The sequence below is a fragment of the Sceloporus undulatus genome, chromosome 5 (genome assembly GCF_019175285.1).
Source record: "Sceloporus undulatus isolate JIND9_A2432 ecotype Alabama chromosome 5, SceUnd_v1.1, whole genome shotgun sequence".
Classification (NCBI taxonomy): Eukaryota; Metazoa; Chordata; class Lepidosauria; order Squamata; family Phrynosomatidae; genus Sceloporus; species Sceloporus undulatus.
In genome coordinates this window covers 98,673,821-98,688,770 of record NC_056526.1, presented here as the reverse complement: position 1 = coordinate 98,688,770, position 14,950 = coordinate 98,673,821, and the positions used below count along the sequence as shown (strand labels likewise).

General features: G+C 38.9%; 1 protein-coding gene across 4 annotated transcripts in view; it reads right to left on the bottom strand.

Annotated features, from left to right (window-relative positions):
• The window catches only part of RGS12 (regulator of G protein signaling 12), an 87,434-nt gene that overhangs the window by 15,832 nt on the left and 56,652 nt on the right, over nt 1–14,950 (bottom strand). For 3 of the 4 annotated variants that reach the window (XM_042467659.1, XM_042467662.1, XM_042467661.1), the window contains 6 exons: nt 12,129–12,329; nt 11,632–11,705; nt 9,753–9,879; nt 7,046–7,142; nt 4,217–4,287; nt 3,128–3,281 (listed from right to left, as the gene is read on the bottom strand). In XM_042467659.1, coding sequence (XP_042323593.1) covers nt 3,128–3,281; nt 4,217–4,287; nt 7,046–7,142; nt 9,753–9,879; nt 11,632–11,705; nt 12,129–12,329 — 724 coding nt within the window. The remainder of the gene's footprint in view (nt 1–3,127; nt 3,282–4,216; nt 4,288–7,045; nt 7,143–9,752; nt 9,880–11,631; nt 11,706–12,128; nt 12,330–14,950) is intronic. The other variant, XM_042467660.1, reaches the window with a different exon arrangement.

Sequence of the window (14,950 nt, the reverse complement as noted above, 5' to 3'; positions counted from 1 at the left end):
TGTAGGCAGCCCGTATAAAGAGGAGTTAGTTATGACATGGGTATCAAGCAATCATCCATCTGTACTGCCAACTATAATAAACTTCAGAGCTAAGGGGTAAATATATGTTTGCTGATTATGTTTTAAAGAAAGTCACACCAGTGAACTGGGGGAAGTATTTAAGCACTTGGATTTAGAGACTCTTGAAGTAATGATTTCAGCAGTAGCTTCTTCTGCTGGCATAGAAAGAATATGTTCTCCCTTTGAACTAATTCATTCTAAACTGAGAAATTGTTTGGGACCGGATAAAACAGGAAAGCTTGTTTTTCTTTTCCAGATTATGAACAGACAAGAAGAGGAAGATGACTGAGCTACAGGGAACTGCATTTTAAGCTTTTCATGTGTGAACTGAGCTGAGTGTCTACGTTTTTTTTTAAAAAAGAGATATTTTGTTCATTCACAACAGTTAACAAACATGGATGTTTAATGAAATACAAGTATACATAAGCTATAATGTTATTGTTTTACTTAAATTCAACTATTTAAACTGTTATTCAGGTAATGATTATTAGGAGTGGTGTGAACTTCCACAAGCAGATAAACTCCCTGTTGGTAAAGGCTGTGTACTCTACTTATGGAAGAGGAAAGAAAGTAGTGGGGAAGGCAACACATGCAAATTGGTCAGTTTTTAGTTTTATTTCTCAAATTTCCATCAATGTTCTTGTCCTGTTCCAAAAATTCCATTTTGGAATATGAAACTGTTTTTCTTCTCGTACAGACATATGGATAGACATTTTTCCTAATATACACATATGTATTTCCCAATGACTAAAGAATGTTTGTATACATATTCCAAATATAAACCCTTTTAGTCATGTGGATATTTTAAATGTACCTATGGTTTACATTTTTTTCCACCAAATCTCAGAAATGTAGATTTCCAAGGCAAGTTGGTATCTGATAAATAAGATGTTATGAAAGGTGGTGGGAATTAAGGAGGCTGATTTTATGTTGAAGTTATAAAGATGAGATGGAGGAAGACATGCAGATTTAAACAAAACAAAAACAAACAAAAAGAATAGTCCAACACACACACATACTTAGGCCCAAAGTCAGCACCTGTCAGGATGAAACAAATGCCAGAGCCCAGAGGTACTGAAGGGCCCTCCAAGGTCTTACATCCCCCATTTTTGAAATCAGGATGCCTAGGCTAGCTGTACTCAGAGCCAACGAATCAAGCATGGCTGCAATCTTCTGTCATTTTCATTTTCTTAGAATGACTCTGGGCATCCCTGCTACCCTGCTTTAAAACAACTTTAAAAAAAAAGGAAAGCTTTAAAAAGCAGAAAGGATACCTACTTCTACTGCTACCTGCCTTGTGTAAGTTTAGTGAAGTGACATGAATCAAGTGGCATATGGACCTGTACAAACTACTTTACACAACAGCTTAGTGGGTTTACAGAGTTATTCACCCATATATAACTAGTCTGTTGTTGCTGATGTGTGCCTTCATTTCAACTTATGGTGACCCTATCATGTGGGGTTTTTTTGGTAAGATTTGTTGTCATGGCCCTTCTCTGAGATTAAGGGGTTGTACAGATCACCCTGAAAGGGCGGTTTGCGGCTGCCCTTTTTGCCCCGCACTGAGGGTGCACCAAACAAATGGTGCAGTCTCCGGGAGGCATAAAAAGAACCTGCTTCTAGTGGGTTCTTTTTTGGGTGTGCCTGTTGTGTCATTGGCTCCCTCGTGCACACCAATGATGTACACGTGGCACGGTGCCATTTAAAGGCTGCACCGTGTGTATGTCATCATGGCGGCCCCTGTGTTGATGGGGGCGAGCCATGATGGCGCCGAGGATGCGCAGTAGCTCTGCATTTCCGAGCCCTAAAATCGGCCCCATGATGGCACTTTTTGCTCATCTGTATCGGGCCTAAGAGAGTCTGATGTTTATCACACTATGCTCTTAAAGAGCTACTATTCCAGTGTGACTCCTCTAGCAGCCTCCTGTTGCATGCTGGGATTGGCAGTTTTAAGGAGCTGAACTTCTCTGCCTGAGAATTCTAAATACCCCTCCTTAAAACTGCCAATCCCAGCATGCAACAGGAGGCAGCTAGAGGAGTCACACTGGAATAGTACCTCTTTAAGAGCATAGTGTGATAAACATCTATGACTTGCCCAGGGTCAACCACATCAGTAGGGATTTGCACTCTTGTCTCCCAGAGCCCAATTTCAGCACTCAAACCACTACACCACAATGGCTCAGATAGGTTGATTTTTCCTTATCTGAAATGCTTTGAACTAGATGTGTTGTGGATTTTGGAATATATGCATATACATAATGAGGTATCTTGGAGATGGTTAGACCCAAGTCTAAATATGAAATTCATTCCTGTTTCATATACATTTTATTCACATAGCCTGAAGGTTATTTTATACATAATAATTATGTATATGAAACAAAGATTCTGTACACTGAAAAGTAAAGCAAAGGTGTTACCATCTAGCCACCCATGATTTTGTTTTTTTGAGTTAGGAGTATTTTGGATTAGGATTTAGGAATGCCAGATAATAGAGACTCAACCTGTAGAACTAGGTAGTCAACCAAAATGAATGGCTTCCATTAAAAGCTGCATCTTAGGTGTAAAAATCACTCTGAAAATCTGTTATTGAGTAACCACTATAATAACACACTATTGCTTCCATATTGTCATATCACAGTATCCGTTTGGACTGGTGTGGTTTGTAATGGGTTTGTCTAATCGAAATATTTTTGTTGCCAGTTAAGAGAGAAACACAGAAAAATATTATATATATTCTATTATATATTGTATTACACACACACACACACATATATAATATATGCTATAAAATATTCTGTTCTCACCAATAACAGATTAAACAAATAATGCACACTGCAGAATTGAAAGAAAAATGTTCAAATTCACAAAATCATCAAGTATTACAGTTTTTATCTTTTTCACTTGCTTTCTAAACACTTTTGCCCACAAAATACAAGTAATTCCAAAGTGGATTAAAGTTAACAGCAAGCATTAGTATTTTTTTTTTTAAAAAAAACCTTTTATACATGAATGTTAAGTTCAGTTTGAAAACTAATACTACTGCATAGACTTTAGAAAAAAGACATACCCTCTGCTTCATCCAAATTAATTTTCTGAAACATTTTTTCCCCAGTCTGTGCAATATTGTCTTCTCTTTTTGCTAGACGGAAATCCCTAGAGTTTTTTCCACTTTCTCCTTTTACTTTAATAGAATTAGATTTTCCTAGAGCTCTTCCCTCTCCCTGTATTAGAAGGAAAGGTAAAGGTCTACTTATATTTGCATACTACCACAAAGTGAATGAAATAAATTATTTATAAATAACATTTGTTTTGTACACTCAACTGTGATTAAACAAATGTCTTGAGTAAATTATAAACAACAACAACAAAAGAGAAGTATGTGAAGTCGAAGGCTTTCATGGTTCGCATCCATAATTTTTTGTGGGTTTTTCAGGCTATGTGGCCATGTTCTAGAAGAATTTCTTCCTGACGTTTCGCCAGCATCTGTGGCTGGCATCTTCAGAGAAGATCTTTGCGGCCCAAAACGTCAGGAAGAAACTCTTCTAGAACATGGCCACATAGCCCGAAAAACCCACCAAAAAATAATAATAGAAGTATGTCTACATACTAACACACACAGAACATTTGTTGGGGCCAAATTATCTATAGTACACAAAGTTGAATGTAAATTTCCCTCAGTAATATTTCCCATGAAAAACAGGAAAACAACCTTGCACACAGCCATAAGGGGGGCATAATGAGAGCTACATCATGCCTTTCCTTCTAATCATTTTCTAGTAATATGGGCAAAAAGCAAATGCAAAGGGTTAGGCATTCTTTTCCCTGGTGATGAACCACTCAGTACTGTGGCCTTTTGTTGCCCGTTTTCATGGGAAAAACCTGGGGGAAATATCATGTAACCTGTAGCTTAGTCCTTTGACATAGACATCTTGGACATATCATCCAACTCACATTAGAAGAAAATAACATAACACATGGCATGTGTTGGTGAAAGTAACAGAAGTCCAAACCCACATATGTAAACAATATATTTTAATGTGACATAGGATAGCATTAGAAATAAACAAATCCAATTTAATTTTTCAGTTATTCTTTTCATTGACAGTTATTAATTTTGGAAGCACAATGGAGTGACAAATGATTTCAGAAAACTTACTGTGGGTGCTTGATTTCCTGCGTTAGAAATTATAGCTGCACCATGTTTTAAAGATGTGCCCTTTCCTTGCTCTGTAAATAACAGAAATTAATGATATTTACAAAACGTGCTGTTTCTCATAAAACATATGTAAATATACTGGTGTATGATCAAGAATTGGGAAATACCCATGACAAGCTTACTCCACCTTGACTTCCCTGTGTTTAATAGAAAGGTCCAAAGGGGGTGTCTGTATACATTCAGTGGTATGTATGCATAAACCTCCATATGAGCAGGGATCAGCGGGGAATTCTCTGGAATCCGGGAAATTTAATTAATTTCTTTCCGGGGATTTTGACTGAATAGTCTAGTAAATATTTGGGAGTTCTGGGGATTTTGGTAAAACATTCCGGGAAAATAGCTTTGAGGCAACACTGCCAGGGATACAGCTGGGCCTCCATATCCATGAATTCTTTATCCATGGGTTCAACCATCTATGGCTTGAAATATATATGTGTGTAATATATATATGCATCTATTTAAAGGACAGCATTTTACTTCACCTATGGGACTTGAGCATCCATAGATTTTGGTATCCATGGGAGGTCCTAGAACCAAACCCCAGAGGATACTAAGAGCTCATTGTACTTGCTTTTTCCATTGGGTTTCTGAGTGACCAAAAGTATTCCTATCTTGTTTGAATTATGTCTTAGTTAACTATCGTATATACTCAACTATATGTCGACCTTATGTATCAGTTGAGGGCAAGTTTTGGGGCCAAAATTACGGATTTTGACATGACCCGTGGATAGATCAAGTGTAAAACCTGAGGGCTCCTTCAGTCAAGATAAGGAGTGAGTTATATAAAGCTGGTGTATTTAAAAAAAAACATTTCAGATTCATAATCATTATTTCTCCCCTTATTATCAGTGATCCAGTGCCACATCTGGGCATATAAATCCATAATCTCAAATCTTTCTCTGATGTCTTCTGAAATATTATTTTTAAGGAATTTTCATGATAATAATAATAATAATAATAATTTGTTTTATTTATATACCGCTATTCCAAAGATCATAGCGGTGAACAGCAAGTAAGCTAATTAGCAAGTAAGCCAATTTGCCCCCAACAGTCTGGGTACTCATTTTAGCGACCTCGGAAGGATGCAAGCCTGAGTCGAGCTTGGGCCCTTTTGCTGGTCTTGAACTCGCAACCTGACGTTTGAGTGAATGGCGGCAGTACAGGCATTTAACCACTGCGCCACCAGGGCTAGTAGTAGTGGTAGTACATTTTTCTTATGAACACTTTATTAGGGACACTAGCATAGAATTTTCAATGGGTGTTAGATTCCTAAACAGCCCAAATTTTCAAAATTTGCATCATGAATCTGAAGATAATTAAACTTCTCTATACTTGCTTTGCACTGAGATTATCTTTAAGATTTTGAAATGTACCACCCCACAATAAATCTTGGGTTGTTAAAAAAAAATCACCATGTTGCCATATGGAGAATCATATTATATATTTATGGATGGATTTTACACATGGATTATCTACCAGTCAACCAGGAGGAGGGAGCTACTTTGAGTTCCAACTTTGGGGTGGGGAAAGCAGGATATTAATAATAATAGTCATCATCATCATCATCATTGTCTTCTGACACAGCCTGCAATTTTTTTACACTATATTATGCGCCTTAAGCATAGATAATTCCCCATCCCCCCCTTCCTGTTCTCTTTCCACCAGTTTTAACCGTACTGTTTTTAACTTATGTTTTAATGTTGGTAATGTTTAATTATTTTTTATCTTTTGTAATCAATTTTTTATTATTGTAATCTGCCTTGAAATTCATTGTGGGGAAAAGGTGGGATATAAATCCTTGAAAATAAATAAATAAATAAATAAATAAAATTTCTTCATAATATCACATGCCTGATCAAATCCCACATATTGGCCAATCTACAGGGATCATATATTTTAAGAATATAAGTAAGCTAATTTATCCATTCTTCTAGGGATGTTTTAACACAATTATAGGATGCTTATTTGACCAAATTTTTTATATATATATATAATCTCCTGCCAGTGTTTCAGATGAAAATCAATGGTGTTCAGTGGCCTTTAGACACAACCAAGAATTGTAGTCTGCCATGGAAACTTACTACTAGTACCCAGAGTCTCACTACCCCCCACTATTCCAAAAGACACCTCTGAACCCAATCTTAATCCTTCAAAAATAAATAAATAAATAAATAAATAAAATGTCACCACCAAGAAACAGAGGCCTGTTACAGACGGGCATAAAGTATGGACTGAGTCCGTATTAGGGTTAGAAAGGGGCGTCCCTTCTGGACGCCCCTAACCCTAATACGGACAGAGTGCGTACAAAATGGCGGCACCCGTTCCACATGGGGGCCACCATCTTGACATAGCGGACGCTTTGCGTCCACACGTTGCGCAGCGCATATGACACCACAAGTGCGACATTGGCGCCTCGCAACGTCATAATTGCGCCACAAAGAGAAGTGCCATTTTGGCGCTTCTTATTTGCAGCGGGAAGGAGCCGCGCGGTTTGGATGCTGGGGCTCCTCCGCGCTGCAACCGACAGCGGTGCAAGACCGCCCGTTTTGGGTGGTCTGTAATGCGCCAGAGGAAACAATTTACTAAAATTCAACTAACAACTCAAAGAACAAATGTACTGCAAAGCACACAGCACAATAATCAATGCAAAATGTCATGCACTAGCCCTGACTGAACTCCTGCTATTTATTATAATAACTTTATTTCTGGAAGTGTTAAGGGAAGTTGCACTAGGTTAATAAAAATTAATGAATTTTCAACACTGCTTACCTTTTCCCTTTTTTGGTAGCCTTTCTTCTAGGATAACACGCTGTCCATCAAGATTAGAAATGGGAACACCAAGGTCTAATGGTTCCTGCTCACCATTCTGTGGTCAAATTTTGACACAACAGGAGAATATAAATATTTTTGAAGCAATTTGATTAATGGCCACGCAATAAAAATATCATTTGACAAAGAATTTCTACAAATCTCCAAGGATAGGAATAAAATAATTTGCTTTGAAAACTGTCACAAGAAAAGACTGAATTGTCTATCTTTAAATAGTACATATTCAACTATTATATCATTATAAATGAGTCTTGCCTTTAGTGTTAAATTTATCAGAACCTACAATCCAAACATCCATATTGCCTACACCTTCCCTGCTCTGGTCTTTAGGATACAGTGATCACAAATTACATGTACACATGTATAATCTTGAAGAAAAAGCAGTAACAGAAAGGGATAAAGAAAGAAATAGTTTTAGAAACCAACCAACCAACCGAAAAACTATGCATGGTTCATTAAAAAAATTATATATATATATATCCATCCCTCCATAGATCCCTTCACTGCTACCAGTTGAGACCAGTATTAGGTTCAAATGTTTGGTTCTTGTATTTTCCTTCAGTACCTGGCAGATCATCTAGCATCCAGGAATTTGAGATGCACAGTCTGATCCACTGATGCACACCACTCTGGCAAGGCTCTGAGCCTTTCAAGATCTGGCCCTTCACCTGTGGAATAGTTTCCTTTGGAACTCCAGCTGGAGGAAGATCTTACCCATTTTTATTAGGCATTGAAGACCTAACTCTTTGATTCACTGCATAAAGCTGCTTCATTGTAATGAGATTGATAGTGGCTGGTGGGATATTGGCAATTTATGTATATTGATAGTGTCATATTTTATTGTCTTTGTCTTTGATTATATATGTTTGGCTTTATAAACATCATCATGATTATAATTATCATTGGCGGGATACAGACCGCCCAAAAAGGGCAGTCTGCCGCCACCTCCATTTCTGCCGGTGGGAAGCCTCAGCCTCCAAACAGCGAGGCTTCCTGGCAGCGGAAAAAGAAGCCGCAAAAAGCGGCTTCTTTTTGCGGTGCACAAGTGATGCCGCAGTGCACCATTGGTGCACTCACAATGTCACCTGGATGCCGCAACGTGCAGACACTAGGCGTCCATTACGTCAAAATGGTGGCGCCCGTGTGAATAGGGTGCCGCCATTTTGTACGTACTCTGTACGTACTAGGGTTGCGGGCATCTAAAAGAGACATCCCCCACGCAATCCTAGTACGTACGGAGTACGTACAAATGGCCCTTCTGGATAGGGCCATTATTATTATTATTATTTGCCACAGATTGCATACTGTATTTTCCAGCGTATAAGACGACTGGGCGTGTAAGACGACCCCCAACTTTTCCAGTTAAAATGTATAATTTGGGATATACTCACTGTATAAGACTACCCCTCTTCCAATGCACAAGAAATAAAAATTAAAAAAAAAAACACCACATCAGATTTGATTTCAATATGGTAGTAATTTTAATTCAAATGCTTATGACATGCAGGTGTTTAACAGGAAAACTGTCACTTAGCCAGCACCGAGCCAAGGCAATCAAAGCGGTCTTAAAGTGGATTATTTCTGCAGTGTGTTTTGGAACATAGTCCAACATTCAAGCCACTGCACCAACCTGACCTACCTGACAGGAATGCTGAGAGGATAAAATACTGTGGAACCATTGAGTCCCTGAAGCAAAAGAAATCATGCGAAGTTTCATTTGTTTTTTTAAATTACTTCTTAACAGACCTGTACTGAAGAACCCAAGAGGTTATCCTTTGCCCTATGCAGTGGTCCCCAAACGGTGCCCTTGAAGTTATGTTGGATTTCATCTTCCAGAAGCCTCAGCCATGTTGGCCAATAGCCTGGGATTCTGGGAGCTGAAGTCCAAAATCCTCTTAAAGAGTAGAGTTTGGGGAGCATTGTGGCCTATAGTACTATTTCCCAAACTTTGGGCCTCTATATATTTTGGGCTTCCTCTCCCTGAATTCCTATTTGCTAGGTTAGCTGGGGCCTCTAGGAGCTGAAGTCCCAAGCCCTTGGAGGACCAAAGTTTGGGAAGCACTGCCTTAACCCAGTTCCAGTATATCAGTGGTTCCCCCCAAACTATGTCCTTTAAAAGAATTTTGGACTTCATCTCCCAGAAGCCTCAGCCATGTTGGCCAATAGTGTGGGATTCTGGGAGATGAAGTCCAAAATCCCTTAAATGAGCACAGTTTAGGGACCACTTAAATATATATATCATCATTTCAAGCCTCCATTTTAGTTCACTAACCTCTCTCTTTCAATCCCTCTCTGAGAATGAACCACCTCCCCTCACTGCTGGCCCTCCACTACTATTTGCAGTGCACAAGGCTTCTTGGGAATTGTAGTGTAGCGCTTCCCTTTTAGTGTGAAGAAGAAGAGGCAGAGCGGGGATGGTGGGGTCAGCTTCCGCAATTTTGTCTGACTCTCAACCAATGGGAAATGGGCGGCATCAAGAAAATAAAAAGCCCAAGATTATCTATCTGTATATGTACCCGGTGTATAAGACGACCCCCAACTTTTGAGAAGATTTTCCTGGGTTAAAAAGTCATCTTATACGCTGGAAAATATGGTACTTCTTTTATAGATAAGCAAAGATGTTAATTTATTTTAAGGAATTACTTACTAGCCTTGCCACAAGATTATTAAGATTTAAACCATATTTCGCAACCACTGGCCGTAGGACTTCTGTTACTGGTTTAGTAGGTTTAGCCTTTAGGCCAACAGATCTATTGATTGGAATGAGATCCAGCCTGAAAGATATGAAGATTTTAAAACATTTTGTTATTAAAAACAATTTAGAACATAGAAGTGATTTATAATCCTGTTTAGGAACGTGAAGGTTTGAGTAATGCATTATTTCATCGCTATGTAACTACACTAAGAAGCAAATTGTCTTCACAGATCAATCATGCATCAGGTATCTGGAAAACAAAGCAATTATTAAACAAAAATCCCAAACAAATAATGCTAGCCACCATGGTTTGATAGGGAAAAGAGACTATCTCCATAGATTAGGATTATTCAGAATGTCACAAGAGTGTGTAAACATCCAAGTTCTTGAAAACTCAAAAACTTGCACGCTTTTATGGCACTTTGGTTTGTCCTAATACAGTACATGTATTGGCCCAGTGCAGACAGTTATTATCTATGAAATAACGGTGTGGTTGCTCCAAAGTTGCTGGTATAGTACAAAGGCCAGAATAGCCTCTTTGGAAAGAAGAAAAACAGAACTCTAGTTCTAGGAATCACCAAGGAACCTGCAGAATAATGTAAATTTCTCTAATTTGAACTCTCTTCCCACAATGCTCTCCCCACTACATTCACTGAATAGCAGAGCTACCATTTCAAGGTCTAGAAATTCAATTAGAATCATGCTGGTTATTTTGACAGATAATATACTTATTTTTCTAGGATTTTACATCATCAATGCAAATGGTTCAAAGAGATATAATATTTCCATCACAATCAAGCACAGAATTACCAAAAAAGAAGTATAAAGGCCAGTTTTCCATTCTTCCTGGCCTCTGAAAGCACCCGTGAATGAAATCTTTAATTTCCATAGGAATATAAGAGGCTGGGTTGAGGCAGGCTCCCAGTGTGATTAATGTTCCATAATCTGGAGGCTAGTAAGAAAAATGCCTGAAGTATTTTTGATCATCTTAACACTGTACAGCTGATGAATGAACACACAAGAAGGAATCCTCTACAAATGTAGAGACTTGGTCATCTAGATTCTAAGTACTGGAGCATTCCTGTTATGCTACAAAGCTATTAAAGTCAAATTAAATGTGACATCATTTGTGTAATTAACAATTGTATGAACAGCTTTTTACAAATACAAAGCAAGTGTGATAGACAACATCCTATTCCACTCACAACAGGATTCCAAGTTGGATCAGCCCGCTCCCCTCTTGTGCATATCATCTCCTTTTAAAAATGAACTCTGTGTTCACTCATTGTCCCCCCTCCCCTGTCTCCTGTCCTGTTCTGACAAACCATTATTTGGATCTAAATCAGAAGAGGTAAAATCATAGACTGAAAAGGTATGTTCATAGGATAACAAACTACAGTTTGATACTATATCTGAATTTACAAATGCAATGAGGGAAGAACTGATCCTGGCACTGAGCAAGGGTAAAACTCCTAATTCTATGGAAACAGGAGTGCTATTTGTATGGCCTATATGGTCTTCCAACCTGCAATTATCACTCATGTTTCTGATCCTGAGCAACAAGGTACTTAAACTTAACCCAAGTGTAAGTGGGTACTCCTCTTTACTTTTATGATAGGTACCTATACCTGCTGCCATCTGCAATGAAGAGTATGATGATTTCCTTGCAAAACTTGTAATGTTTTCTCCTGGATCATCAGGGTATATTTCTCCTGGGTCCTTAAAGTGTTATTGTCCTAGGCTAAAGGTCTTTTCTTTTATTACCGTGAAGGTTGAAAACCATTTTAATGAGGCATGACAGCTTTTAAAACCACAAGTATGTTTTTCTTACCGAAACAATGTTCTTCTTTCTAAACGAAGAGCTCGAGATTCCAAAATGCTACTGTCCTGATGCAATACAAGTGGCTGCAAACATGGATGAAGAAAATGTACAAGCATATTCAGAAGAGAGAAAATGAAAATTACTGTATAAGAATGAGTATGTGTGTTTTCATAGATATATTTTAAGTTTACATTCTCTTCTGATCAGATGCATGCAATGACAATGCATAATTCCATTCCATCTGTCCTTTGGGAGGTGCACTGTTGCCCCTCTGTCACTGGCTAGGAAGGAAAGGCCCAGTGGAAAGCTGAATCACCATTTACCTGGAAAAATATCATGGCAAAGAGAAGACTAACCTAGCTCCTCCCACTGGGGCTGCTAACAGAGCAACTGCTTTAATATGTATTAGAGCCTGTCATCAGGGACTTTCTTATCATTTGAAATCTATATAGCACTTAGAAAATGGTAAATAATAAATAATCAGAATAAATATACAATTCAAGTACCTTATCTCCACCAACTAAAAACAGATCAACTGCAGCTATGTTAATGCCTTGTTTTTCACAGAAGCCCAATAACATTTCTTTGATTGATACTCCTGCTTTAATGGTCATTGTACACGATGAACCATCTGGAAGGTTTATGTTGCAGCATTTGAAAGATTTCCCTTTCTCAGTTGCAGATCCAGGTGCCCTGAAGGAATCAAACTTCCAAGAAACAAGATAAAAGGATATGTTTAATATGGACATGAGCAGTGAAAAGCAAATACAGAAGCATAGAAAAGGTATTAGGAAAGTTAACAGTACAATACAACTACCACCGTAAATTTTGTAAAGAAATACTTGATGTTGAATGTTTCTTAGTTAATTGCCTGATAGTGTGTAAGAAGAATTAAGAATACAGTATGTATTTTTAAAAGCATCTGCCATCCTACATTTCATCTAAGCAAACTGGATTGTTTCAGCAGTTCCCCTTGCCTTACTGGGGACATGCAGAGAAGGATCCTCCCTTCCATCTGCTACTCACTTCAGCTGTATTCGTGATAGGACTTTCAATGGGAAGAGGGCCCAAGGATATTTCACCACCATACACCATCATTACTTGAGGTGTGCATCTGCTCCACGCTTTGGTCATGCGCTGCAGCAAGTGTAAGTGGGCAGGCACATAACAGCTCATCATCCACTGGGTGATCACCAGCGGCATCATTAGGTTTGGTATTACTTGGTGTGGTACCTTATGGTGTCATCCCCCTCCCCCATCCACTTCCTCCCATATCACACCATACAGAATCAGTAATGTTTTTTGTATTAAAGTTACTCATTAATTGTAATACCTATATATTACTGAATGTAATGATAATAGTCATGATATAAACAACTAGCAAAATTAAAATTGTATCTTTAAATTAGAATATCAAAAGCACAGCCTAAATGCATTTACATATACATACTGTAGTTTCATGTGTTTGAAGTGAAAATTTGGTTAAATGTGATGTTTTAAAAGGACATTTTTAAAAAATTAAAATTTAAAAACTGAACCCTCTCTTTTTTCCTCCCACTAAGCTTCACTCTGCTGATACCATCTTTTCAGCATTTTAAAGGGGCACAGGCGAATGCTACAGCCTGTTTCTGCCAAAAGGAAGATGTCTGAGGAGCAGTAGTGTCACCCCCACTTAGGGTGTCACCTGGTACTGTCTGCACCTCCCCCCAGTGACGCCACTGGTGATTGCTAATGTGATACCTCTTGCATGAAGTACACATGCAAAAATATCTGCTGTGACAATAAGGAATAAGCATACACATCCAGTGATACCAAATTAATGAATTATGGAATTGGAAAAGACACTGGAGATCATCCAGTTAAAACCATTGCTTGATGTAGCCTTGGCAGTGCAGAATGCAGCTACAGTGCCCCTGACATATAGGCTTCCAACCTTTACTAGCAAAGAACTTACCATCTCCTAATGCAGTCTGTTCCAATGACATTTGGTTCTTACTGTTTGGATGTTCCATCAAATGAAATTGGCTTCTCTTCAATTACCACCCACTGTACTCTGAAGAAATAGAGGTGCCTACTCCTTGTAATGTATGACAGCCTTTCTAATATGATAGCTTCTCTTTTACAGACTGAACATGTCCAGCTTTTAACAGCACTTTCTCCATAGTAGTATTTTAAATATGGAATACAATGCAAAAGAAAGACAGTCTGGATCTATCTTTTCTGAGCTTCCAGTGGGCAGCTAAAATGATGGCCTTTGGTCCTTGAAACTGTCCTGGCTGTTTTAACAAGTCAGCAAAGATTCAAGATGTACATGTAATCCTATGTTCTGACTCCCACTTGAGTTTTAAAATACTCTAAGAACTATGATAAGGTCCTGGCTGCACAGGCATGGGGCAGCCAGGAATATCCTGGCCCAGCAGTGGCCCCGACCCTCCCCCATTGCAAAAGCCCTCATTCTGAGGTTGGGTGGCTTGCTGACTGCATGAGTTTCCTGCTTGAGCCACCTTTTGCATATGCTGCTGTCATAAGTCGCTTCCCTCTGAGGGTAGAATGAGGTGCCCAGCCTAAATCACATGCCTGGGAGCCTCACTCTGACCTCAGTCAGTGACTGTCAGCAACGGCAGACATGTCTGGCAACAGAGTGGAATGTGTTTTAAACAACTGCTCAGCACCAGAAATGAGGGCTCTGGATCTTCCATGGAGATCCAGAGCAACTGTGGACTTTTAAAAATGTGTGGTATGAGGGGTGTACCCTAGTTCTGTTGCTGAATGGGTTGGACATCATTAGGTCTGTTTGTACCAGAACCAGGGCTTGGGCTGTGCATTGGCCGGTCTCCCTGCTGGAAGGATGCAGGTAGGGGGGAGGCTGATTTATTTCACCTGTACAGGCAGAGCCTAATATCTGTAACATTTATTACTCACTAGAAGCTGAGTACTTAAAAAGAGTGCTACAGAACCATTAGACAGAGATATAATATCTTTTTTTCTGCCATAGGAGCTGTTTCCAGGTTGCTGCCCTTATCTAAGGAAACATGATGCAAAATGGTGCCAAACAAAGACCAGCTGGGAAAGGACAAGAGTCCATCTAGCAGCATGGAGCCTAATGAAAACTTGAAATGCCTATTCCAATGACTAAGGTCTGGATTTCAACAAGACCTCACAGCAGCACTCTCTAAAGCCATAACACTTTTAGACTTAAAACTCACATCCATTGCAGAGAAACAACGAGGTCCTGGTGTAGTCTGGCTCATGAAAGCAAGATCAACTGTTTGGAAAAGCTCATTAACACACTGCAAGAGAAACTAATAAACTAGAAAATTATTGTGCT